This window comes from Eurosta solidaginis, chromosome 5, assembly GCF_040869045.1.
Source record: "Eurosta solidaginis isolate ZX-2024a chromosome 5, ASM4086904v1, whole genome shotgun sequence".
NCBI lineage: Eukaryota > Metazoa > Arthropoda > Insecta > Diptera > Tephritidae > Eurosta > Eurosta solidaginis.
The window spans coordinates 36,074,555-36,098,840 of NC_090323.1; the positions used below are offsets into that span (position 1 = coordinate 36,074,555).

Consider the following 24,286-nt stretch of genomic DNA (forward strand, 5'->3'; position numbering starts at 1 on the left):
CATAATTCTGGTTGAATTCGCTTTGCCACCACCTGGTATGGATTCGCCTTGATTCGTAGTATGAAATATAAAATTTGTATTGCCCCGCTTCATTTACTTTCCTTTTAAATTAAATTCACTCCGATAATTCCTTCCGACACAATTCCTCTTTAGTACTTTGGCATATAAGCCTCTGTGGATGCTCCATGGAGTACTATAGAGAAACTACTTTGGAAAGTACTCTCACGTATGTACTCTATGGAATACTCACAAACAAAGCGAGAGTGGGATCACCTACTCCTCTCCTTGGACATCGCAATGTTAATTGGAGCACATTTTTTGTATGAACACACATTAGTTTTGGAGCACTCCTATACTCCTAAAGGAGTATTCCTTACACTATTTATGGAGTACTCGCGTTTTTTGAAGGGACCGTTCTCCATAAAAATACGTGCAATCTACTCATAGTGCATAAGCATGTGTTAAACTCATCTATATGAAAAACTGCTTATGTGTCGGACCTATAAATACAATCGTTATTTTTCAATCATTCGTTGTCTTTTGTTCGTCGCGAACGGTTATTATCGGAAAAGTATTTTCTTGCATTGGACGCATTTGTTTAAAACGCATTAAACAATTTGTAGGCATTGCAATACAAAAGTAATATTGTGTTAATTAATTTTATTGCTACTACCGCAGTGGTATATTCATTGGGTATAAAAGAAAGACTGTAAAAGAATTGCTGTCGTAGGCAGTGTAAAGTTTAGAAAAAAAGGTACGCATTCGTTGGATAAAAAAATTTTGCGGGCGATTAAAAAGCTCTTAAAGTTTGTAAATAAAACCGGATTTAACAATTTAAAAAAGGAATTTCAGCTGGAAAGAAACATATTTTCAACACTTTATATCAGTTTATAAACAAGGAAAAGTTTGTGAGACTATAAATTGATGCACTATTTAAAAAGTGCCGTATTTTAACTGTTTGCCGTTGATGAGTTAAAAATAATTGAAAAAACAATATCGGATTGTTAAAATTTAGCTTAGTAAACAAAACTAAACACGCACACATCCGGCCGTCCGTCGTTTTGTGATACATAATAAAGATAAGCAAAGAAGTGAAAATTCAAGACCAGCTGCAAACCGTATTAAACAACCACAAAAAGCACATACACAAAACCAACAACATGACCTCGACTCCAACAAAAATGGGTGAAGATTTACTTGGTGGTGAGTGGTTTCTAAATATCAATTAATATGCATTGTTTGCGCGTTTCTGCGTCGAATTTCGATAATCAACTATTTTCTATGATAGGTGTGACGAAAAAGAGCGAATTTCTTACATTTTGCCACGTTTACTTATCATATAGATAGCTTCCTGCATATTCTCTCGTTCTCTAGTTAAGTATGTGGTACCATATATCTCGATAGCACCTTACTGGAATGAGGTTTCTTTTTGTTCCCTTGAAATTTTAGTTGTTTGTCAGTTATCGGCATCCAATCAGTAAATATGTTGACTTATTTTTAATAGTTGTTTTTTACAAATGTATGTAGGTATGTATCTATAAGACCACTGTACTTATCAGGGGCGTTAACAGAGGTGCAATAGCGGACTTCCAGCCCACTCTATAGATAAAGTAATGCTTGTACTTATTGCATTTGAAACAACGTCTCTAATAAAGTATTTCATTACAGCAAAATGCAAATTTATAAGAAGGCCAAGTCTATCTTAGTTATTGCAGTATAAGAATATTCGCGGATAATAGATTAATGTAATGGTAGATAATAATTTAAAGTGCTAGGAGCCAATTACCGACATAATTTCCTACAACCTTCGGGGAGTGTTTTGTCTCTGATTCAACTAAGACGACATGTGCAAGTCGTTGGTAATAAAACCCTAAAATATATATCGTAATCTTAAAACACAAAGGCCTCTAACAACAAATTTAAAATTTTACAGTAGAGGCAAAACACAGTTTTTCACATTCACTTCATAAATAAAATGTTTTTCAAAAGTAGTTGTTGTTTTGTATCCGAAGTATTTGGCGAGTGTTATCGATGTTGATGGCCAGATCCGCGGTTGCTAAAGAAACAGGATTAGCCACGGGTAGGCGAGGTTGACAATTGGGGAAGAAGCTATAAATTGCGCTGGCAACCTCTTGCAAGGGTTGCGCTGCACAATCATTTGGGTATTTTACTTGCCGCGTGTATATTCTAAGCCCTCTAACCCACTGTGGTGCTTTTTTAAAAGTGGCATCTTTTCCTTGTTATTGGTTCTAACACTTTCAAATTTTTTAGTAGTATATAATACCGAAAAACGCACTTTTGAAAAATCTGTTGGTTATTATACCTATATGACTCTCCTTTATTCTCGTGTATTTTTTCTTGTATTTTATCTTAAAGTTTTTGTCGCACTCCCTCCTAATACGGCTTCAGTACTGGTGAAAGTGCGTAAACTATGTTCCAAAATACAAAGAAAACACAAGAAATATAACATCTAATTGGTTAAAAACAAACGAGCCAGTTTGTATTTCGTTAGGTTTTTTTGACATTCGGTTGTTTTTTCTTAATTTTTTCTGACAAATCAAAATTTTGTTTTAAGTTTGAAAATTTCATGTATAAATACACAAGGTCCCTTAAGGTAGCCCAACCTTTCCAGCCCAATCAAAAAGCGAGACCGTACTTAATTGCACAATATTTAATGCTAATTTAATACGGCTTAATTAAATTTATTACACTTGCTTTTTAAAAAAATAATAAGGGCAGGCCTACTTAAGTTTAAGCTAGCCCAACCCATATGCATATTCAACAAACGAAAACGTATTTAATTAGAGCATAATTAATGCTAATTTAATACGGCTTAATTAAATTTATTACACTTGTTTTTTTTTAAAAATAAACTGAAGCTAGCCCAACCCTCGATATTTTTTTAATAACAAGTGTAATAAATTTAATGAACCCGTATTAGCATTAAATATGCTGTAATTAAATACGTTTTCAGTTTTTGATTGGGCATATGGGTTGGGCTAGCTTAAACTTAAAGCTAGCCCAACCCTCGATATTAAAAAAAAAAAACAAGTGTAATAAATTTAATTAACCCGTATTAAATTAGCATTAAATATTGTGCAATTTAGTACGGTCCCGTTTTTGAATGGGCTGGAAAGGTTGGGCCAGCTTAAGAGACCTAAATACACAACTAAAATGAACTTTCGTGTGAAATAAGTGACCCACCAGAGCGCGAAATAACTTTTTCGTGTTATTTGCATTGTTTTTGTTGTAAAAGATGTTAATGAAAAAATTAAATTTAAAACATAAACAAAAACATGTGAAATTATTTTCTTGGTCTCTCTCTTGTTGGAAATTGTTTGTAATTTGTCTTTCCGATAAAGTTTCTCAAGTTTTTTTAGCTTTGAATCCAAGCAAAAATAAAGTATGTAGTGTCATATAGGTATTAGGGCGTTTGTGAATCAAGCTAACAATATTTACGTTCAATGAAAAATCAAATTTATTAAACATTTTTTTTCTTTGTAATGTTAAAGCAAACTTCTTCTCACCTCCCGGTAGAGCTGTGACTACGCTCCTGGAACATATATTAAAACATACATACATAAATGTAACCTGTTTTTGTTTATGCATTTTATGTTTTTCCATATACGCTTTGTTATTTATTTCGTTGAGCTTGTTGTTGCTTTGCTGACTTCGTAACCGAGTGATTTGACAAAGTAGATCCGTCTCTTATTTGCAAAGGTTGGGTCTTTGTGTAATTTTTTTTGTAACCTTTATATTTGTGTTGAGAAATTCTTTAATATTTACATTTGAACTACAATGGGCGTGAACTGCACTTTCTTTGGTTTTTAACAAATGTTACCTTTTGAAGGCAAGTCAAGGTGTTTGACAGCAATGACCGGTAGCGTAAAGTGAACAAGCAAGACAGCTTATGTATGTACATTAACCTGACTCGATTTGTATGGACGAAAGTTAACCGATATCGCGCCATCGAATTTTCGATAGGATTTGGGCTCAGGGAAAAAAGTTCCACTACGCATACCCAAAAAAATAATTTTCGAGCCTTCGAAAAAAAAAATGGGGAAAGGGTAAATTTTTCGACCAAAACACTCCCCAAAACCCAAAAAATATTTTTTTTTTCCAAAAAACTGTTGTAAAAACGTTGGCGATAACAGTTTTTTGAAAAAAAAAATATATATTTTTTGGGTTTGGGGAGTTTTGGTCGAAAAATTAACCCTTTCGCCGTTTTTTTCGCAGGCTCGGCAGGATATCGGTTAATAAATCGACCCAGTCTAATGTACATATATTAGGTAGCATATGATTTCATAAAAATATCTGAGGAGTAGGTAGTGCAATTTAAAGGACAATGCGGCGATTGCAGGAGACTTCATCCATTTTTATATTTTACTACCTTTATATTAAGTCCCTTTCATGTTTGTCCCCTCATTTCCATTTGACCCGCGAAAAAGTCTTTTTCGGTAACTTCCCGTTGAGCTAGACACTTGATACTTAGAACATATGTAGTTGAGATCTGGGAGACATTACAATGAAAGTGAAAAAAAATCCGCTAGGTGGCGCACGGACCAAGATACACAGAAAATTAATTTTAAAATGGAAATTTTGCGATCGACTTTTAACTAACTTCTCGGTGATCCAGAGACTTGAAACTTAGCACATAATTTGCGAGTCGAAGGCAATACAATTCGTGGAAAACAAAAGCCGCCGAAAATCCATGAAAATCCCTGAAAAAAACCCAGGGAATCTTGCGATCGATTTTTAAGTAACTTACCGGTGAGCTAGAGACTTCAAACTTGCGTCCACCTTTATAATTTTAAATCCCAAAATTCTTTTACAAGAGCTATTGTTAAAGTTGTTTAGTCAAAATTCAACATGACTATGTATTAAAAGAAAAATTGCTTTCTATTTTTTGGTCCATTTATATAAAGGTAGTCCTTAAAATTTGTTTATCATCTTTTTTCTATTCGTCAGCCAGAAAAGTAAATCTTTAGATCTCTAGTTTGCGGTCTGTGTTCCGTATCTGAAAGAGTTTATTGGCAACGAGCAAGAATAATGCTTAGCCACAAAAGCGGCTAAAGGTTTCAAAAGCCTTGATTACAAGTTTGATTCAGTGTCAACTTAGATTGAGAAAAGGGCAAAAGTATCTCGATGGCTTTTGGAGACTATAACCCTATCTCGGTTGGCAATTCGAAAACGCCACGGTTTACTGAAGCTGCAGAATGAGCACATGCAATCAATGTAATATGCTAAGTATCTGTATTTTCCGAAAAATTAGCCCACAATAGCTCTATAGATCGAAAAGCATAATAATTCTATTTTATTCAACACTCCTATTCTTTTTGAAAGCCTTGAACTTATGCATCTTAACAAGATAGATCTGCACTTACAAATCATACCTAAATGCGTACTTGGGTACCTACAGGTATGCTGAATGTATACTATGAATATGAACGCAGAGAAGACCGAGTGAGCAGTATAGTTACGACCGCCAAAATCCTTTCTAAGGACGGAACAAGCAGCAAAAATTTCTGTATACAATTACTAAACGTCATTTCTCAACTTTTGCTTTGCTCCTTTCGAATTTCTGTTCGTATATTGTAATCTCTACCCTGTTGAATGATGTCGCGCAGGCGCTATTTATGCCACAGCAAAAGTAAACACACTGAAGCGCTTTTTTTATACCCAGCTGTACCTGTTCACAGGGTATTATAACTTTGATTGGATAACGGTTGGTTGTACAGGTATAAAGGAATCGAGATAGATATAGACTTCCATATATCAAAATCATCAGTATCGAAAAAAAATTTGATTGAGCCATGTAACTTGAGTAAATATTGAGATATCTTCACAAAATTTGGTACACGAGCTTACACAGAATATATTTGTATTGAAAATGAGCAAAATCGGATGATAACCACGCCCACTTTTTATATATGTATATAACATTTTGGAAAACACAAAAAACCTGATTATTTAGTAAATAATACACCTAGAATGTTGAAATTTGACGTGTGGACTGATATTGAGACTTTTGATAAAAATTTGAAAAAACTTTTTTAAATGGGCGTGTACCGCCCATTTGTGATAAAATCAATTTTACAAATATTATTAATCGTAAATCAAAATTCGGCAGAGATGTTGCATTTACTATAAAGAATTCTTTGAAGAAAAATTAACGAAATCGGTTAAGGACCACACCCACTTTTATATAAAAGATTTTTAAAAGGGTCGTGGACGAAGAAAATAAGCTACATATATCTTTGCAAAAAAGAGCTTTATATCAATTTTATTTCATTTTCCAATTGTATTTATAACAATAAATAGGAAAACTTCAAATTTATAAAAATGGGCGTAGCACCGCCCCTTTTATGACTAAGCAATTTTCTGTGTTTCGGGAGCCATAACTCGGAAGAAAAATTAACGGATCGTAATAAAATTGGGTACACAAATTTTCCCTATAGCAGGAAATATTTCTAGAAAAATGGACGAGATCGGTTAAAGACCACGCCCACTTTTATATAAAAGATTTTTAAAAGGGTCGTAGGGAAAAATAATAAGTTAAATATTAGCGAAAAATAGTTTTAAACTTTGTTGAAAAATAGTTTTGTACCAATTGTATTTTGTGCCATTATTTATAACAAGAAATGGGAAAAAATTCAAATCTTGAAAAATTGGCGTGACACTTCCCCTTTCTTACAATGCATTTGCTAACCATTCTGGAGCCATAACTCGACGAAAAGTTTGGTGCACATGTATGCCTTTTAACAGGAAATATTTTCAGTAAAAATGGACTAAATTGGTTAAATCGCATTCTTTTATATAAAAGATTCTGTAAACGTGCGTATATGCTCTAGTAAAAGTTGGTAAATTTCGTTAATAACCCTGCCCTTTTTTTGCTGCTCAAGCAAAATGATTTATTGAAAGTAATAGCATCCTATATTTATGTCCCGCCAATGCAATATGTGTCAAGCGCCTGTATAAACACATTCTATGGTAAAAAGTTGGGCAAATATCCCCAAACCTAAGTGGGTTTTGAAATAATAACCCTCCCATATTGATACCTTCTTCAATACCTTCTGATTGATATCCACATTGTCACCTTAACTCACAACACATTTTTTGAAACTGCCTTTTTCACAGATTTGATATGGGTGCTATTTAAAGACGAAATATAGATAAATAGTGTTACAAGGCTCCGCAATAATACATATACATACATATGTACATATGGTTCTATTCTGAACAAATTTTCAAGCAACAGCAGCAATTCAAGTGTAATGCTGGGTATGTAATGTTCGGTTTCGTCCGAACTTAGACTTCCTTACTTGTTAAATTTAAGTTACATCGTACATATGTACATGCTTCTTCTTTGTCTCTTTGTTTACCTTTTTATACTCAGTTGAGCAGAGCTCACAGAGTATATTAACTTTGATTGGATAACGGTTGGTTGTACAGGTATAAAAGAATCGAGATAGATATAGACTTCCATATATCAAAATCATCAGTATCGAAAAAAAATTCGATTGAGCCATGTCCGTCCGTCCGTCCGTCTGTCCGTTAACACGATAACTTGAGTAAATTTTGAGGTATCTTGATGAAATTTGGTATGTAGGTTCCTGGGCACTCATTTCAGATCGCTATTTAAAATGAACGATATCGGACAATAACCACGCCCACTTTTTCGATATCGAAAATTGAAAAAGTGCGATAATTCATTACCAAATACGGATTAAGCGATGAAACTTGGTAGGTGAGTTGAACTTGTGACGCAGAATAGAAAACTAGTAAAATTTTGGACAATGGGCGTGGCACCGCCCACTTTTAGAAGAAGGTAATTTAGAAGTTTTGCAAGCTGTAATTTGGCAGTCGTTGAAGATATCATGATGAAATTTGGCAGGAACGTTACTTTTATTACTATATGTCTGCTTAATAAAAATTAGCAAAATCGGAGAACGACCACGCCCATTTAAAAAAAATTTTTTTTTTTAAATCAAATTTAAAAAAAAAAGTTAATATCTTTACAGTATATAAGTAAATTATGTCAACATTCAACTCCAGTAATGATATGTTGCAACAAAATACAAAAATAAAAGAAAATTTCAAAATGGGCGTGTCTCCGCCCATTTTCATTTAATTTGTCTAGGATAGTTTTAATGCCATAAGTCGAACAAAAATTTACCAATCCTTGTGAAATTTGGTAGAGGCTTAGATTCTAGGACGATAACTGTTTTCTGTGAAAAAAGGCGAAATCGGTTGAAGCCACGCCCAGTTTTTATATACAGTCGACCGTCTGTCCTTCCGCTCGGCCGTTAACACGATAACTAGAGCAAAAATCGATATATCTTTACTAAACTCAGTTCACGTACTTATCTGAACTCACTTTGTATTGGTTTAAAAATGGCCGAAATCCGACTATGACCACGCCCACTTTTTCGATATCGAAAATTACGAAAAATGAAAAAAATGCCATAATTACATATATACCAAATACGAAAAAAGGGATGAAACATGGTAATTGTATTGGTCTATTGACGCAAAATATAATTTTAGAAAAAAACTAAGGGCCACTCCCTTTTAAAACCCTCATTAATACCTTTAATTTGATACCCATATCGTACAAACACATTCTAGAGTCACCCCTGGTCCACGTTTATTGCGATATCTCGAATAGGCGTCCACATATAGAACTAAGGCCCGCTCCTTTTTAAAATACTCATTAACACCTTTCATTTGATACCCATATCGTACAAAAAAATTCTAGAGTCACCTCTGGCCCACCTTTATGGCAATATCTCGAAAAGGCATCCACCTATAGAACCAAGGCCCACTCCCTTTTAAAATACTCATTAACACCTTTCATTGGATACCCATATCGTACAAACAAATTCTAGAGTCACACCTGGTCCACCTTTATGGCGATATCTTAAAAAGGCGTCCACCTATAGAACTAAGGCCCATGCCCTTTTAAAATACTCATTAGCACCTTTCATTTGATACCCATATTGTACAAACGCATTCTAGAGTCACCCCTGGTCCACGTTTATGGCGATATCCTGAAAAGGCGTCCACCCATAGAACTAAGGCCCACTCCCTTTTAAAACACTTATTAACACCTTTCGTTTGATACCCATATTGTACAAATGCATTCTAGAGTCAACCCTGGTCCACTTTTATAACGATATTCCGAAAAGGCGTCCACCTATAGAACTAAGGCCCACTCTCTTTTCAAATACTCATTAACACCTTTCATTTGATACCCATAGAGTACAAACAAATTCTAGAGTCACCCCTGGTCCACCTTTATGGCGATATCTCGAAAAGGCGTCCACATATAGAACTAAGGCCCACGCCCTCTTAAAATACTCATTAACACCTTTCATTTGATACCCATATCGTACAAAATAAATTCTAGAGTCACCCCTGGTCCACCTTTATGGCGATATCTCGAAAAGGCGTCCACCTACAGAACTTAGGCCCCCTCCCTTTTAAAATTATCATTAACACATTTCATTTGATACCCATATCGTACAAACAAATTCTAGAGTCAGGCCTGGTCCACCTTTATGGCGATATCCCTAAATGGGGTCCAACTATAGAACTATGGCCCACTTCCTCTTAAAATACTCTTTAATACCTTCCATTTGATACACATGTCATACAAACACATTCCAGGGTTACCCTAGGTTCTTTTTACAACATGGTGATTTTCCCTTACTTTGTCTCCACAGCTCTCAACTGAGTATGTAATGTTCGGTTACACCCGAACTTAGCCTTCCTTACTTGTTTTGTATTATTGTTGATTTGTAAGCAAGCTAAAGCTTTTGTTTTGTCAGCTTTGTATACCTATTCATGGACAGTTGTTGGATCTCACCACCATAGCAGCAGCTGTTCGAGTCTGGTATTCGTGATTTTGTTTTGACGCCATTTTCCATTTGTTAGCGTACACGTATGCCATCTGGAGATGCTTTTGTTGTCTTCTGTTTTTGTGCGCGATTTTGTTTAACTTTACTGGTTACTGCTTGAGCGGCACGTAGGCACAGTTCGAGACTAACGAAATTAAAAATCAAAACAAAATTCGAAAAATTAAATGAAATTACATACATATATCAGCTTCGCATGGTTGCACACATCAAAATTGATACCCCCACCCACCTCTATTCATATTTACCTATTTAAGCACTTTGCCAGTGATTTCAAAAGCTACACTTTAGTTATTCTAAAATAATAATTAATGTTATTTGTAGAATTTCAAAGTTGAACATAAAATAATTTAAAACAAGTAAGGACGGGACTGTCTTCGGCTGTGCCGAAGACTTCATACCTTTCATGAATAGGGCTGAACAATAATCGTATCCCGTTCGTAATCTCCAAATAATCAGATGTATAAAATAAGAAATATATAGTGAACAGATGTACATGCCTAAACGATTTTTAAGATAAATATAAAATAAAAAATGGCAAAAAACCCCCTTATCTAAACGATCGGTTGTATGGGATATATAATATATATAGCTCCGGTCGAAATTATTTTTACAGGAAATCTATGATATATTAGAATATATATCACCAAGTTTCACGTTTTTATATTGGAAACTAAGAGAGAAATGGCCAAAAATCTTTCTATCTGAACGATCGGTTGTATGGGATAGGTATATACTATATACATATAGCTCGGATCAAAGTAATTTTGTCAGAAAATCTTCTATGATATATTAAAATATATATCACCGAGTTTCACGTTTATACTTTCTAAATTGCGGCAGGAATGACCAAAATCGTCTTATCTGAACGATCGGTTGTATGGGAGATATATGTTATAGTGGTCCGATCCTACCGGATCCGACTAATGTCTAATATAATACAAAAATACATCCTTGTGCCAAATTTCATTGAGATATCTCAAAATTTGAGGGACTAGTTTGCGTTCAAACAGACAGACGGACGGACAGGCGGACATGGCTATATCAACTCAGTTCGTCGCCCTGATCAAGTCGGTATACTTAATGGTGAGTCTATCTTCTATAATTCTCAACGTTACAAACATCGGACCAAAGTTAATATACCATTTCATGTTCATGAAAGGTATAATTGAAGCAAATATTTGAGTAGTGAATTTTATTTGAAAACTGCAACGTTTTGTTTTAACGCATGCAACAGCAAATATGTATACTGTTACGAAGATTCTGGGGCTGTAAATTGGGGATGGTGCTTAGGCGCAACTAGTGATAGAACTTTAAAAAAAATTGTCGATACCGGTACTCATATAAAATACTCGGATCAAAGTATCGATGCTTGTACACATACTCAGTAAAAAGTATCGAGTATACTCGATCCAAGTGAGTACTTCGGAAGTTTTATCAAAAGCGAGAAAACTTTTTTTAAATGAGATCTTATGTTTTGAATTTAGTAGAAAACAAGTAAGGAAGTTTAAGTTTGAACGAAACCGAACACAATTAGGTATGTGTGCTCTTACATATATTTTAAGGAAACGTCATGAACATAAATGATTAAAAGATCTTTGATCGACTTATGGCATTGGGTTGCCCTTCGTCAGTGGTTTCGCAAGCACGCGGAGTGTATTTCTCCCATGAAAGTTTCCCAGTGAAAATTCATCTGCATCGCAGATGCCGTTAGGAACCGGCATGAAATATGCAGGTCTATCCCGCAATTTGTAAGGGAAATAAAAAATAGCGCTACACAAATTGGAAGAGCAGCTCGGTCTAGATCTCCGCGGAGGTAAATCGCGTAAAGTATTTTTTCCATGACACTAAACGATTTTTGGGGAAATTAACTAAATTGAAGGGGATCATAACGATTTTCCTTTTTTCAAACTTTTGTACTTTGTACTGGAAGTATTGTTACGTACCAAATATATATATATTGCAAATTTCTTTAAGATTAAAACTGTAAGCCCCTTTTTTTCAAAGAGGGTGTGGTCCTTATCCGCTTTTGATCGGATCTATATATAATACCAAGGACCAAATTCCGTCAAATTGCAAAAAGATATCAATAGATTCGGATTTACGGCTTGCAAAACTTTTAAGTTTTCTTCTGCTTAATGAGAGCGACGCCACTCCCATTTTACGAAATTGTAATAAACTTATGTATATTGTACCTCGTAACATTTTTTTAACCATTCGTCAAGTTCCCCCACTTCATCAGTATTTGTTAAAGCATTGTTCCTTTTTTCCATTTCCCAAAGTGAGCGTGGATATAATCTGATTTCGACCATTTCCAATACCAATAATATATCCTCAACGATGCTGTAAAAACTGCTAACTAACTCCATCCACTAAAGTTTCATAGAAGAACGAAAAAGCTCTATTGCATGAAAAGTTTAAATGTATTGAAAAGAATCTTTTCATTATTTTGTTGGGGCTAGTGATTCACGTACTTTTCTTTTACCACCATATGCAGAAATCCTGTCCCATTCAACCATTACCAAAAAGTCCGGATAAACTGAGTGCGGAGCTTTTACCGCATCGTCTACGATCTAATTTCATATTTCATATTTCTTTATTTCAGTCTATGGCATTTAAAGCCCTTACAGACTAGAAAACAATGTTAAATTAAAATTAGATAATTATTTAATAGTATAGTACATAAGATGAGTATAGACACAATAAAACTTATATGCTATGAAGAGATTGACCAGCACATTTATCTGTTTGAAAAGATATCAGTAAGTATTGTTTTAAAAGTAAACTTAGAAAGAGCAAAATCAATAGCTGAAGAATCAGAGATGCGATTAAAGTCGGTCATAGCTCTAAGCAAAGGTGCGTTTGAGGCATAGAGGGTTCGGACACAATCCGTATAGAAAATAGGTATATTACGAAGAGGCCTTATAGGTATATGGAATCGGAGACTCCTGAGGAGACAAGGTGCATCAACTACACCATTAATGATGTCATAAACAAACGTGAGCGATAGGACAGTTCTTCTGCATTCCAGGGACTCTAATTTGATAAGTGAGCACCTGGATTTATAAGATGGAATCGGTTCAGAAAAGTTCATCGAGCGCAGCGCGAACCAAACAAACGCTTTCTGCACACGTTCAAGCCTAACAATATGGCATTCATGATACGGCCTCCAAATAAAACAGGCATATTCCAGCTTCGAACGAACTAGTGCAGTGAACAATAACTTGAGGGTGTAGGGATCCGTGAAGTCTGTGCAGGAACGCCTAATAAAAGCCAGAAGTGAATACACCTTAGCAATAGTAGAATTTATATGAGTCGTGAAAGAAAATTTCGAATCGAAGACAACACCCAAGTCCTTTATCTCGTTAAGAGTTGAGAGGTGGGTACCATCGAGAGAGTAGGAAGTGGGAATGAGGCCACGTGATTTAGAAAAGCTTACAAGAAAGCATTTGCTAACATTTAGTGGCAAGTTATTGGCACGATACCAAACAGCAACGTTATCTAAATCAGATTGCATTTTGATCACGTCGTCTGAGTTTGCGATGATATTAAAAATCTTTAGATCATCAGCGTATAATAGAAAATTAGAGTGCTGGAAGCAGGTGGAAATATCATTTATAAAAATTTTAAAAAGTAATGGGCCAAGTATGCTACCTTGAGGCACCCTGGAGGTGGCTGTGAATGTGTTTGAAGAGTTATTGTCTATAACCACAACACAGCTACGCTGGTGGAGGTATGATTTAATCCATGATAAAAACATCGAGTCAATTTAGAAATCAGGATAGAATGACTAACTTTATCAAATGATTTTGAGAAGTCGGTGTACACAGTATCAACTTGACAACGGTCATTAAAAGAAGATATCGACAGCCCCACTGCAAAACCCTGTAAGTCACTATTTTTCCAAAAATAAGGTTCTGAGCCTTTCCCATAGATCGTGGACTTGCGCGCATTAAAATGCAGCCAAAATCGGGTTACAACTTTCCGTTTCTTTTCAGTGGTGAAATGTAATAACCTGTAAGTTTGAAACCTTCAAATCACAATGCAAATCCCTGTAAGTTATTGTGACTGTGATGGAGCAAGACCTTGCCTCGAAAATATGAGTATTTTTGGTTTTTTTTGTAATCTAATTATAAAAAAAATAGTATCATAGTATTCAGAACTGGGTTCTCTTCCATTCTACGTCACACTCATCAATTGGGAGTTGTTGTAACACTGGAAAATGAGCTGGTAGTAAGGTGCCTACTGATAAAGAAACTAATGAGTAAAACTAGAGAGTTTATACCGATAAATAAATTATATGAGATATGAGAGAGTAAATAGAGGAATGATAAAAGTTGTTGGTAGTATGAGTATTATTTCATTTCATTTCATTTCATTTCATTTCATTTATTCGGAAAAAATACATTAGTACAATAAGACAAATTGTCTTTTGTAGTACAACAAACATAATTCATATAATTCATTTAAATAAATAAATAAAAGATGCTAGAAAACAAGCATATCAAAAACAATACTACAAAACTTTAAATTTTTAATTTTTTAAATTTTAAATTTTGGTTAAATTAGATTAAGATAAGATAAAAATAAAACAAATGCCCAGTTTAAGTTTGTTGACTAGAAAAATAACTGAAAATAATATGTTTGTATATGACTATATGCTAAAAAAATACCTCCCTTTTTTCGCCCTGCAAAGAAAGAAAGGAAGAAACATTGTAACTACCGTTTATTGGAATCTAACACTCTTATTACCGCTTCCTGTGGCTTGCTAGTTAGAAAAATGTTAATTGCTCTTGCCTCAGTTCGATCTCCACATTCGCGCTATATTAATAAAGTTTATAACTTTTTAAGTTTAAATTACGTTTAATAATTGTTTTTATTCAAATTGTGAATGAAAAAAAAAATCATTTAAATTTTGAAAATGAGTAAAGTGCCTGTGTCATTCCCTTCAAAAGAGGCCCTCTCTGTCGATGAGAATGAAGAATCCATTCAAAGTGCTGCTGTAGATGATTTCGGCACTGATGAAGAGTACGTTCCGGTAGAAACTGATAGTAGCCAGTCAGATTTGGAAAAGGTTGATGAGCCGGAAGAGACTGGAGCTGAAAACGCAGAAGCTCACCGAGCTCAAAGTGGGCGTGAATTGGCAATCGAACCAAAAGAAAAAAAGATGAGGAGAATTTCAAAAGGAACTGCTAATGGAAGGATAAACCAGAAAAAAAGAAATGGGTGAAAGTTACCACGGAATCAGAAAAAATAAAGGAGAAAACTGTGGATGGGACTACAAGGTTGAGCGCTCCTCAAAACAACTACAACCTCCATGCAACTGCAAAAGAAGTTTGAAAGATAAAGCGCTCCAGTGCCGCTGGAAAAAAGTAGAAGGAGCCAAACGTTGGACTACCACCTCAAATTTTAAGAAAAGAGAGTTCGCGTTTGCGCCAAACAGTTCTGTTTTGATGTAACTTTTGATTTTGTGAAGAGCTGTATTGACGAAAATGAGCAGAAAGAAAGAAGAAAGAAGAAGTGGAAATTGGCACAGCTGAAGAAAGAGTTATCTCCTAAAATAACTATCAATAACTTTTTCAGCAGGTTGCCTCGCATGGAGTCGCATTACTGCCGCAAAAATACAACTACATTTTACCTCGAGCCGATATTCCAAACCAAGAGGGATGTCTACAATCTCTGGGGCATGTGCACTTTCTTACTCAAAATTTGATGAGGAGTACAATCAACGACGTCTTTCAATTTATAAACCGCGAAAAGATCAATGTGATCTTTGCGTGAGTTTCAAAGCTGGAAATTGTTTGCTAGAGGATTATGAAGCCCATCAAAAGCGGAAGACTGCGGCACGAAAAGAGAAAGAAGGGGACAGCAATGGGCCCCACTTTGTTGCAACACTGGACATGCAAGGAGTCCTCCTATGTCCAAACGGGTTCAATGCATCGGCACTTTATTACAAAATGAAGTTATGCACGCATAATTTCACGGTGTTCAACAACAAGAATCATCATGTTGTATGCTACGTGTGGCATGAGGCTGAAGGTGGAAGAACGTTCAACGAATTTGCGACTCTCTTTGTGAAATACATCCGTCGGATAGCCCCCACCCTCTCGGAAGGACAGGACGTGATCCTGTGGAGCGATGGAGCAGGGTACCAAAATATGTACCAGAACCTATCGAATTCTCTACTGAAACTAAGTGGTGAGCTCAACATGAATATTATTCAAAAATATCTCGAGGTTGGTCACACTCAGATGGAGTGTGACTCCATTCACGCTCAAATTGAACGCAAATTGAAAAACAAAGTGATATACACGCCAGCAGACTATCTGCAAGTGATTCAGAATGCGTGGACCAACCCCTGTCCATATGAAGTTGAGTACTTGGACCACACCTCATTCATGGACTTCTCTAAATTGGGACCAATGGACTCCATCTGACCAGGCCGCTCGACTGGAGACCCCAAAGTTAATGACTTGAGAGCCATTAAATACACGCTATCTGGCGATTTTTTTACAAACTCTCATTCGATGATGAGTGGACTTTGCTTGAGAAGAGAAGCAGGAAGAACTCATTTGAAGGGGTCGTTAGAAGGTGTAAAATTCACCATTGAAAATAAAAGAGGAACGATTTAAACACTTACAGGATCTCAAAAATATGATTCCGAAAGATTATCATGCGTTCTATGACAATCTTAGTCATTAGATTTGAAAAGAGGCATAAACTAGACTTACGGACCTGCTGAACTTTTGTACCTCCTGTTATGTAAACTTGCTAATTTCTCTTTTTGATGAATTCATTAAGTTCGAATAAAGTGTAAGTACGTTAATAAGTGATAACTATTTACTCTCCAATGCGTGCAAATAGCCGTAAGTTTGTACTAAATCTGGTGTATATTCCTGTAAGTAACAAAATTTAGCGTAGGAGGCTTATTTGGGTAAATACATAAGCAACATTGGCTCCAAAAATTGCATCGTTGCTTTTAGTATGGCATTGAAAAAAGTCCGGTTCATATGATAAAATCATCACAGTTTTTTCTCTCTCCTGAAAACTTTTTGGTTTTGAACATGCAAAAATCAGAGAAGATAGACAGGTTTGTTACAGTGGATCTACCGGCCATAAAACCATGCTGATTTTCAGTGATTAGAGGTTTAACAGCAAAGTACATTTTTTGTTTCACAATGTACTCGAATAATTTTGAAACAGATGATAATTTTGCAATGGGCCTATAATTCGCGACATTGTTCTTGCTACCACACTTGAAAATAGGGCTGATGAAGGTTATCTTCCACGCATCAATAAATTCGCCGCACTCTAAAGATTTGTTAAAAATTAAAAGGAGGGGAAATGCCAGAGCCAAACAATTTTTCAAAAGATAAGACGATAAGCCGTCAATATCAGTATGGGTAGATGATTTAATATTCTGGATTCCATCGACCATATCTTCAATTGATAGAGTCAGCGCACCAAAGTTAATGGGACTGTCAACCACAGTGGGCAACTCCTGCGGGTCTTCCGGTGGCGTAACGAAATTGGAGCAGAAGAAGGCTGCAAAAAGATTGGCCGCTTCAGCTGTTGATGAAGCATGCTCAGAATTATAGATGACTGAGGCAGGGATACTTGAGCATCGTTTTTTGGAATTTACATAAGTCCAGAATGCCCTAGGGTTTTCCTTAATGTCGGATTCAAAATTACGAACATAGTTACCATGGAGCCTCTTGCCTAACGCTTTGAATGATTTGGAATAACGCAGGTATTTTTCTTTATACGCCATTAGCTTAGTGGCCTTGAACTTTTTGTAAAACCTATTCCTCTGATTCTTAAGCCTCTTTAGTTTTCTAGTATACCATGGTATTCTGTAACACCGCTTCATTTTCTGAGGTATATTGTTTATGCAGATTTGATTTACAACGTTTTTAAATAAGCTGAAGCATCGAGCAAGATCACACCCACGAAACAGGGCTTCCCAATCAACGGAAGAAACTTCCTGATATATACAATCACAATTTCCACGTCTAAATGAAAAAGTAGGATCCTCATTCAGAGTTCCAATACTTTCGAAGTTATAGAATTCTACTTCGAGAATAAGCGGAATGTGGTGCAAACCAGAGTACGGCAACGGTTCCAGGCATTCGGTGACCGTACAGCTAAAATTATCATTAAGAAAGATAAGATCAAGAATTCTCGACAGTTGATTGGTGAAGCCGTTGATCTGAGAAAGACTAACACTTGAGAAACTGTCAATAAGGTAAATCTCAGAAGTGGTGTTTACATTGTTCGGAACCAATGAGTAGTTATTATCGACGTAAGACCATTCAATATTAGGTAAATTAAAGTCACCCAATATGCAAAAGTCACCACTATCACAAGAACGAACTAAATCAGTAATATTATCTACATGAGACTTATAAAGTGAGTCTAGACTAGACGGTGGAATGTATGACACACAGATAAAAATTTCAGAGATGCCGCGAACTGAGACACACAGTTGGTCCAAAAGCGAGTCTTGATCCTTCAGCTACACAAGCGACGAGTTGATGTGCCGGCGTATGGCAATTAATGCTCATTTAATGGACTGAACTTTGTTGATCTTATACATGTAGACCATCGGCACTTGGTAAAGTATGGGGGAAAATTATCGAGGTAAAGTATCGATACTTTACTCAGTACTTGGAAAAAATTATCGAGTACGAAATACTCGAGTATTTTTTGGAAAGTATCGATACTACTTACTCAGTACTCGTATCGTTCTATCACTAGGCACAACTGTTATGGGAATGGTAAACAGTTTTATTACCTCATTGTGTAACTAAATTAACGTACTTTAATTAGCATTTTACTTACTTCATCATGCTTTTTGCCTCATAATAAAACAACATAGAGTATTTCACCTACTGTACTTCAAAGTTTATATGTATTAGAAGAAAAGAAGCTTACTCTTTTTACGTCTCTGCAATTTCGTCCTTTTCATTTCCCATCATACCAGAGTTAGCTTTTGTTTTTGTTATCCTACACGTTGACGTCTGTGTAGACCAAGTAATGTTTGGTGGTGGGAGTATGGCGGTCTTCTGTTATTTGCTGTTGTTTTGGTAGTCGCTACACGTAGGGAACAACAATTTTCACTTCTGCGCAATTTCTTTGCATTTTATTCATTTGATTTCATATACATATGTACATTTGTATATATTATCACGTTTCCCTCCTTATTTGATGTTGATTACTTAAAATACCATAAACGTGCATAAACCATGACAACAAAGGAAAACCACGTACCGTGCATATTAGGATGGAGCGTAAATAAATAGTATCTGGGCTGGGGTTTAGCAAGCAAAGAAAATAAATGACAAATTAACCTCACCAGCCGGGTAACTACAGAGGTGTTGATGGAGCCATTTTCCAGTATATGCAGGTGCCATAAATGCCGTGGAATCGCGCTTGTCAACTAAAAGCGACGTCAAAACCTCGTGGACCAGCATAAGATACTGTGGGTATCAAATTATTCGATATTTTCAAGTCGGTGGGACGGGTCATATTACAAATCGGTGACGGAAAATTGATACCCGATGTATTAAGCATTTTTTCAAGTTGCTTACAAGATGGTACTGCCCCGGAAGCCATGCGATGCGTAGGCTATATTTTCATTAAAAGTTTTTACTAAAATAGGCGAACTAAACCAGTCAGAAGCCAATGACTTGTAGGCCAATAAGACTTTTAATTCTCCTGAAAACACTGCGTGGCTAGCTTCCACAGATTAAGCTACCTTCCACGCAGCTTATAGTCCCGCTTCCAAAGGACTCGATGTGGTTAACGTCATTGAAATAATCTCTGAACTGCAAGTAGTACACTCTGAGGGACTACCTCGAGGGAATTCAAGGTATTGATAAACGAAATACTAAGCTTTATACTGCCTTCGTAAAAATGTCGTAAAGTGTTAAAAGTGATATCAAGTATGAGTTGTACGCTTGTTTTAACTAAATAATGGTTTTATTTGCTAAATAACAATAAAATAATTCATAACTGTGTTTTTTTTTACTTCTATAAACGTTTACGCTTAAACTTTATATGGACTGCTAAGCGACAAACTTTAAATACACCTCTGAAATTGCTGCGCATAAAATTTGTCCTACTCAGTTTCAATACGCATTATACTCAGATGTAACTGAAATATGTGTGTATGTTTCACCCTCTACACTAATTCTATGTATTCTATGCGAGTCCACAATTCATCGCAACTGATTCAGCTATATGTTATACCCTATGACCATCAGAGGATTGTGTCTCCGCTTTTCGGTACACCCTGTGCTGTAGCTGGTTATTTAACCACTGCCGCTAGATGGATATCTAAGCATTATTTAAGCGAGGATAAGCGTTTTTTTTACGCGCAAACGTAAGCGTATACGCGTGTGAAAAAAATACGGCTAATATCGAACTATTAAATGGATTTATGGAGGGCCATTATCATATGGTACATAATTCTTTTCGGAGCCTGAAATAAGAGGCCTGAGGGTAGGTCTTGTAAATCTAAAAGTAGTACGTTAATTGTTCTTGTAACCGAAACGTACTTGCACCCGTATCCATATCCGAAAAAGAAGCATCAACCTTTTTTCAAGACAAATGGGAGAATTACCTAGACAATAGTATAGATATTACAGCCAAGGCCTTGACAATACTAAAGACATTACGGGTTTATAAGATGGCTTTTTGGAAAAGGAAAGTCGAGTTGGGCTTTCCTCGAATTATCTGAGGAAAAATCAGTCGCACTAGCTCTCTGGCACTTGCAGTGTATTTCAAGCAAGGCCTATGCCATAGAGAGAGCAGCTTGATTGGTCTAGGGCGATCGGTTTCCTCAGTGAATGAGCTATGTTCAAAACAAATAGGAAAGTAACACCCGACCGTCGTCCTCGTAATTATGTATCTATTTTTTAAACAAGATATTGAGTTTAATAAGGCTTATAAACTTTAGGAGAGTTGTCCTAATATCTTCCCCTTGTTTATAAGCTCCAGCTTTATATACATATGTATATACATACATATGTATGTGGGTACATGCTATTAGATCAGCCGGAAAATTGAATATTTTTATTATTTACGCATAAGATAAATGTGTTGGGGTAATCGCCGGGTGCGTGTTATGTTTATAGGTCATATTATTCATACAGAAACGATAACCAAATCGTTGGTTTAGAGTGCAAACCTGCTAACTGACATATAACACATTTTACATGATAGACAAAGAACTATTTGAATTTTTCATTTAAATCATAGGAAGTGAACTCATTATAAAGTAGATTTACTTTTTATGTGGCCAGAATTTAATGTTACTGTCATGCCAGGTAAATGCATCAGCTCCTGCTCTTGCAAGCTGCGTCAAAAAGTAATTTTTGGAAAAATATGGTAATTAGCAGGTTTGCACTCTAAGCTGACGAAATATCAGTTTGAATGCAATGCGGTATTTTGCTTGACAAAGTGTGGTTCTCTTTATTTATTATTGTTTGCAACATATCGCCTGTTGTTGTTGTTGCATTAACATATCAGCTCCTTCATTTGAACACGCTTTGCTAAAATTCAATTGAATAACATTTAACCTGCGGATTCGATGTAAAGTACGTTTTATCTTCATATTCTGCATATTAAGTCGTATACGAGTTCTGATGTTGATGGTTTCTCATCTTAGCTTTTCAAAACCGGCACTGCTGTTGCTTAACCTCTTATGATAATTTTTAATAAATCACTTCCTTCGGGTGTTTTTATTGATGCCTGGAAAATTACCTCTATTACGCCTGTTTTCAAAAAAGGTAATAAAAATGATATTGCCAACTACAGGCCAATTTAAACAAGTAAGGAAGGTTCAGTTCGGGTGTAACCGAACATTACATACTCAGTTGAGAGCTATGGTGACAACATAAGGGAAAATAACCATGTAGGAAAATGAACCGAGGGTAACCCTGGAATGTGTTTGTATGACATGTGTATCAAATGAAAGGTATTAAATAGTATTTTATGAGGGAGTGGGCCATAGTTCTATAGGTGGACGCCATTTAGCGATATCGCCATAAAGGTGGACCAGGGCTGACTCTAGAATTTGTTTGTACGATATGGGTATCAAATGAAAGATGTCAATGAGAATTTTAAAAGGCGTGGGCTTAGTTCTATAGGTGGACGCCGTGTCGAGATATCGCCATTAAGGTGGATCGGGGGTGACCCTAGAATTTGTTTATACGATATGGGTATCAAATGAAAGGGGGTAATGAGTATTTTAAAAGGGAGTGGGCCTTCGTTCTATAGGTGGACGCCTTTTCGAGATATCGCCATAAAGGTGGACCAGGAATGACTCTAGAATGTGTTTGTACGATATGGGTATCAAATTAAAGGTATTAATGAGGGTTTTAAAAGGGAGTGGTGGTAGATGTATATGTGAAGGCGTTTTCCAGATATCGACCAAAATGTGGACCAGGGTGTCGAGATATCGCCATAAAGGTGGACCAGGGGTGACTCTAGAATTTGTTTGTACGATATGGGTATCAAACGAAAGGTGTTAATGAGTATTTTAAAAGCGAGTAGGCCTTAGTTCTATATGTGGACGCCTTTTCGAGATATCGCCATAAAGTTGGACCAGAGGTGACTCTAGACTTTGTTTGTACGATATGGGTATCATATTAAAGGTATTAATGAGGGTTTTAAAAGGGAGTGGTGGTAGTTGTATATGTGAAGGCGTTTTCCAGATATCGAACAAAATGTGGACCAGGGTGACCCAGAACATCATCTGTTGGATACCGCTAATTTATTTATATATGTAATACCACGAACAGTATTCCTGCCAAGATTTCAAGGGTTTTTTGTTTCGCCCTGCAGAACTTTTTCATTTTCTTCTACTGAATATGGAAGGTGTCACACCTTTTTTACAAAGTTTTTTCTAAAGTTATATTTTGCGTCAATAAACCAATCCAATTACCATGTTTCATCCATTTTTTCGTATTTGGTATAGAATTATGGCATTTTTTTTATTTTTCGTAATTTTCGATATCGAAAAAATGGGCGTGGTCGTAGTCGGATTTCGGCAATTTTTTGTACCAATACAAAGTGAGTTCAGATAAGTACGTGAACTGAGTTTAGTAAAGATATATCGTTTTTGCTCAAGTTATCGTGTTAACGGCCGAGTGGAAGGACAGACGGTCGACTGTGTATAAAAACTGGTCGTGGCTTCAACCGATTTCGCCCTTTTTCACAGAAATAAGTTATCGTCCTAGAATCTAAGCCCCTACCAAATTTCACAAGGATTGGTAAATTTTTGTTCGACTTATGGCATTAAAAGTATCCTAGACAAATTAAATGAAAATGGGCGGAGCCACGCCCATTTTGAAATTTTCTTTTATTTTTGTATTTTGTTGCACCATATCATTACTGGAGTTGAATGTTGGCATAACTTACTTATATACTGTAAAGATATTAAATTTTTTGTTAAAATTTGACTTTAAAATTTTTTTTTTAAAGTGGGCGGGGTCGTTCTCCGATTTTGCAAATATTTATTAAGCATACATATAGTAATAGGAGTAACGTTTCTGCAAAATTTCATCATGATATCTTCAACGACTGCCAGATTACAGCTTGCAAAAGTTTTAAATTACCTTCTTTTAAAAGTGGGCGGTGCCACGCCCATTGTCCAAAATTTTACTAATTTTCTATTCTGCGTCATAAGATCAACTCACCTACCAAGTTTCATCGCTTTATCCATCTTTAGTAATGAATTATCGCACTTTATCGGTTTTTCGAATTTTCGATATCGAAAAAGTAAGCGTGGTTATGGTCCGATATCGCTCATTTTAAATAGCGATCTGAGATGAGTGCTCAGGAACCTACATACCAAATTTCATCAAGATACCTCAAAATTTACTCAAGTTATCGTGTTAACGGACGGACGGACGAACATGGCTCAATCCAATTTTTTTTCGATCCTGATGATTTTGATATATGGAAGTCTATATCTATATCGATTCCTTTATACCTGTACAACCAACCGTTATCCAATCAAAGTTAATATACTCTGTGAGCTCTGCTCAACTGAGTATAAAAATTGTCAACCGTATCTAAATTGTTTGAATATATTGTCAAGCAAAAGTGGGGTTTTTCCATCAAGAGATATATTTCTATCAACCAGCATGGCTTCATGTCTGGTCGATCCACGGTCACCAACCTTGCCGTGTTTTCCGAATTCTGCACATCTGCTTTTAATGATCACCTGCAAGTTGACACTATCTATACAGACCTTTCTAAGACATTTGACAAAGTGAGTCACATACTTTTAGTTGGCGCATTTGGACTCTCACTCTACTTTTTTATCTTGGATAGAATCATACCTTCCTTCCCGGTACTTC

At 35.9% G+C, this 24,286-nt stretch overlaps 1 protein-coding gene across 1 annotated transcript in view; it reads left to right on the forward strand.

Moving 5' to 3' along the window:
* The first annotated feature begins 538 nt into the window (after positions 1-538).
* The window catches only part of BNIP3 (BCL2 interacting protein 3), an 87,043-nt gene continuing 63,295 nt past the window's right edge, over positions 539-24,286 (forward strand). Inside the window, exon 1 of the mRNA XM_067786666.1 lies at positions 539-1,203. Coding sequence (XP_067642767.1) covers positions 1,161-1,203 — 43 coding nt within the window. The 5' untranslated portion in view covers positions 539-1,160. The remainder of the gene's footprint in view (positions 1,204-24,286) is intronic.